Source organism: Mangifera indica, chromosome 4 (assembly GCF_011075055.1).
Source record: "Mangifera indica cultivar Alphonso chromosome 4, CATAS_Mindica_2.1, whole genome shotgun sequence".
Taxonomy (NCBI): domain Eukaryota; kingdom Viridiplantae; phylum Streptophyta; class Magnoliopsida; order Sapindales; family Anacardiaceae; genus Mangifera; species Mangifera indica.
The window spans coordinates 439,100-443,144 of record NC_058140.1 but is presented as its reverse complement, the minus strand read 5'-3'; the positions used below and the strand labels follow the sequence as shown (position 1 = coordinate 443,144).

The window sequence follows — 4,045 nt, the reverse complement described above, 5'->3', positions numbered from 1 at the left end:
TTTATCTCGTCAATGACATTTTGATGATATCTTCGGTCAACTCAAATTCGCCAAAATAAATTTAAGCTGAATTCTAATAAATTTACGTTCAGACTTAGATTCATTGGAATCCAACTTTACTTTCACCAAATAGTGAGGGAAAGAAAAGATAAAAATCATTGGATCCACATAATAAAGCAAAAAGGTGGATTAGGTATAATAAAAACATTATTTTTTTAAGTAATTAATAGAGATTAAGATTCTAATCCAAGTCCAACTCCCTCCTAAATCTATGTGCACAATTATTTCATATATTTCCTATGAGTATAACCCCATGTGTTAGGGGATATGGCTCCCATATTTAAATAATTCTTCAATGCTTCATACTAACAAAAATAACCTTAAATCTTGTTTTAAAACAGATTTTAAAAAAGAAGGGTAGCTAGCCTAAGAATCCATTTGTGTATTATATATATAAACTTATATGAACCGTCGGCCATGACTATAGCTTGACTTCTAATATATAAATACACAGAAACCCATTTGTCATATTATGCTTAGAGTTCATATAGTTTAAAATTTTGTCACATGCATGATGTTTATCCTCAGACTAATCAGCATGATTAAGCATCCAATACCCAACGGTCGATGATCGATAAGACTCTATGATTGTGTAGCTGCTTGAATGGGAAAATTTGACAAAGTGAAAGAGGAGTTTGAATAGAAGACAGACAAGTGGGTCACATTTGGAGTTGTGATGAAGACTTTGTTCTTGTTGAAGTGGGAGATGAGATGAGATAAAGAATTAATTAAAATAAATTCTCTCTCTCTCTTGTAGTTAGTAAGATTCGGAGAGATCTCTCACAATGAAAGAAAGTATATATATAATAGAAATCTAGATTTCAACGTCAATCACGCAAACATCCTCCACAATTCTTCCTCTTCATCATCAGCACGTAATGGTGGGTCTTTATTCATACTTGTAATCACCTGAACATTCATTTTTCTCAATGTTTTCATTTTAAACTTAAATCATCTCTCTCTTTATACATATTTACCGTGGAAGTTTGACTTCACGAAGTAGGGTTTTGTAATGTGAAACATGCGAATCTAATGCTAGATTTGGAAGATAATTGTGATGTTGAAACGTGGGCCAACAACAACATAACTTAGAGTGTTTGTGTTTTGTTGGATCTCTTTGATCTATATCTCTCTATCTCTTTGTATACGTTTTTAGTTCAGGTGTTTTCAATATACTAAGAAGAAACCGAGGACATGTTTGCATGGATTTATGTTTTGACTTTTTCACAAGAACATGTCGGCTTCATCAATAATATTCTAAGAGAGAACTAAGAAATCAGTCAGCTGGGAACATGATGGACAGAAAATGTACAAATAGATTAGCAAAAACTCCCCGGAACATTTTAGTCTAATAGACTAACATATTGTTAAGATATTATTCATTTTAAACCTATAATTAGTTAAGAGCTCATATACTAGCATAATGCTTGGGAGTATAGAATGTCTATGCTTTATTTGTTGTTATTTTCTTATAATTAAAAACGCGTTTTAACAGTTTAATAATTTTAAAATTGTTTAACTAATTTTGATTTAATATCTTTAAATAATATAAAATATTTATATATATCTAATATCTTTTTTTGTATTTTATTTATATAAAATTTATTTAAGATATTACATACCGATAATGATAACTAGTGTTTGAGTTTGATTGCTAAGGTTTTGTAAACTTGAAAGTGGGTGGGTTTGAATTAAGTGAAACTTGAACTAGTTCTTGATCATCATCACCATCTTGGAAAAAAAGTAATGAAAGTCTAGTGGCCCATATCAGTACCCATAATACATATTATATCGTTTTAATTTTCTAACCTAATTACATGAATTTGTCAAGTTTTTTCAAAAGAAACTTGCACTACTACTCATTCATTCAATATTCACCCATCCATCAGTCAAATCTCTATCACTTTCTGTCTTCTTTTATTGCTTTTATATATAAATCATGTTTAATTACTCTCTCCTTCGTTCTCTCCTTCGTTCAATTTCAGAATGATTTTCAATTGTTTCAACCCCCAAAATCAATATCTTGTGATATAATTAAGTTGATTAAGAAACTAAGAAACCAACAAAGAACAACTAACTCTTCTTCACTTTCTTATATTCTATCATTTAATTATACCTGAAAACCCTCGTCTCTCATCACATGCATCACATTCTTCATTTCAATCCCATTTTCATATCCCTATTTAAAAAAGTGTTCCAAATAATATTAAAAACAAGAAACACATAAACTAAACTATTCCCCCTTTAATCGTGGACTTACGGCTGAATATGAGTCGATATAAATATGAATTGATTCAAATTTATATTAAATCCAAATTAATAAATAATATTATTGACAAAATAAATATAATCATAGATGGTATAAACAATATTGTTGACGAAAGATTTTAGTCAAATTTAAATTAAATTATCAAAGTAAAACTTTAATTCAAATTTGACTTAAATCAAACTAAGCTGAACTAGCTCAGTTCAAATCCTATCTTGTATACACTTTTTCACCATTATTTTAATTACTAAATTATGTGTATTTATAATAAATAAAATATTAATTATTACAAGTTATTAATTTTAAATTAAAGATAATTTAATACTTTATTATATATCTCTATTTAAAGTTTTATAATTTAAAATACGTATTTATTATATATTGGTGATATGAATTGATCTGATACTTACTAGTGTTACATAAACTAATCCCTCTCCTTTAATCATGCACTCATTCACCCTTATTTTAATCTTAAAAAGGAAAAAAAAAAAACCCTAAACGTAGGGCCTTCTCACAAAATTGATAGATAGATAGATAATTAGCCGAGACAAGTGCAATCCTTTGGGTCCCTAGATGTTTCTTGGGTCGTGTTCCTAATTTTAACACACTTTCTTCTTCTTGGGATGTCCGCAACCATCTCTTTCTCTTCCTCTATTTCCACTGTTTACATTTTACAAATACTTTTTATTCTGTATATATACCCCCCACTCATGCAACTCTTTCTTTCCCATAACATTTCCTTCTTATCTCTCTTTTTTCCTTCGTTTTCTCTCTGACCAAACACTCCAATACTTCGTAAAAAGTTTCGTATTTTACTTCTCTATGGCTGATCTTGACTATCAAACCAAGCTTCCACCGCAACCCACTGCCGTCACTCCTGCTACCACACGTTTAAAACTCTTCGGCTTCGACGTTTCTGAAGACAACGACGACATATCATCAGAGCCCACCACTGCCACACCGAAAACTCCATCTGGGTCACCTGATTCTTCAACCTTCCCTCCTTCTAACGACCGCAAGTACGAGTGCCAGTACTGTTGCCGGGAATTTGCCAACTCGCAGGCGCTCGGTGGCCACCAGAACGCGCATAAGAAGGAAAGGCAGCAGCTTAAACGGGCTCAGTTACAAGCCACGAGAAACGCTGCTGCTATTTCATTTGCCAGGAACCCTATGATCTCGGCGTTTGCTCCACCGCCTCATCTCCTGGCCCCGGCTGGGCCCGTGGTGGTTCCCACGGCGGCCGCAGCTCAGTCGTGGGTGTATCTTCCACGCGCCGCGGCTCCGGCCTTCCAGGTGTCTCATGGCTGTGTGATAGCGAGTAGTAGTAGTTCACATGAGAGAGGTGCAGGGGGCTTATCGTATGGTGCGCGTGCAGGGGATCTGAGTGTGAACATGATGAGGGCCCAAGTACAGAGTAGGGCCCATGGCCGAGCCGTGGATGGGCCCTCATTAAGTCGCTTTTCAAAAGGAGATGGTGGGCCCAGTTTTGACGATAAATTGGGCTTGGATTTGCATTTGAGTCTTGCTCCGGCTGGGTCTTGATTTGGGCTTGGGTTGGATCCGGGTGGGTCAATGCTAAAAAACCTAATTAATTAATGTAATTTTGTACATTTTTTCCAAATTTTATTTTATTTTTTATTTTTTTCCTCGTTATCACTCACATTATTACTCACTACTAACCGCCATTAATCTGAATCTTTCTGATTTTTCTCTTCTCCA

General features: G+C 33.9%; 1 protein-coding gene across 1 annotated transcript; it reads left to right on the top strand.

Moving 5' to 3' along the window:
* Positions 1–2,913: 2,913 nt before the first annotated feature.
* LOC123214188 (zinc finger protein GIS3) lies at positions 2,914–4,045 on the top strand. The gene has a single exon (XM_044633953.1). The coding sequence runs from the start codon at positions 3,149–3,151 to the stop codon at positions 3,866–3,868; it is 720 nt and encodes a 239-aa protein (XP_044489888.1). The 5' UTR covers positions 2,914–3,148; the 3' UTR covers positions 3,869–4,045.

Bases quoted from the DNA above. Each gene is read 5' to 3' on its own strand.
- LOC123214188 (XM_044633953.1), top strand. From the start codon at position 3,149: ATGGCTGATCTTGACTATCAAACCAAGCTTCCACCGCAACCCACTGCC.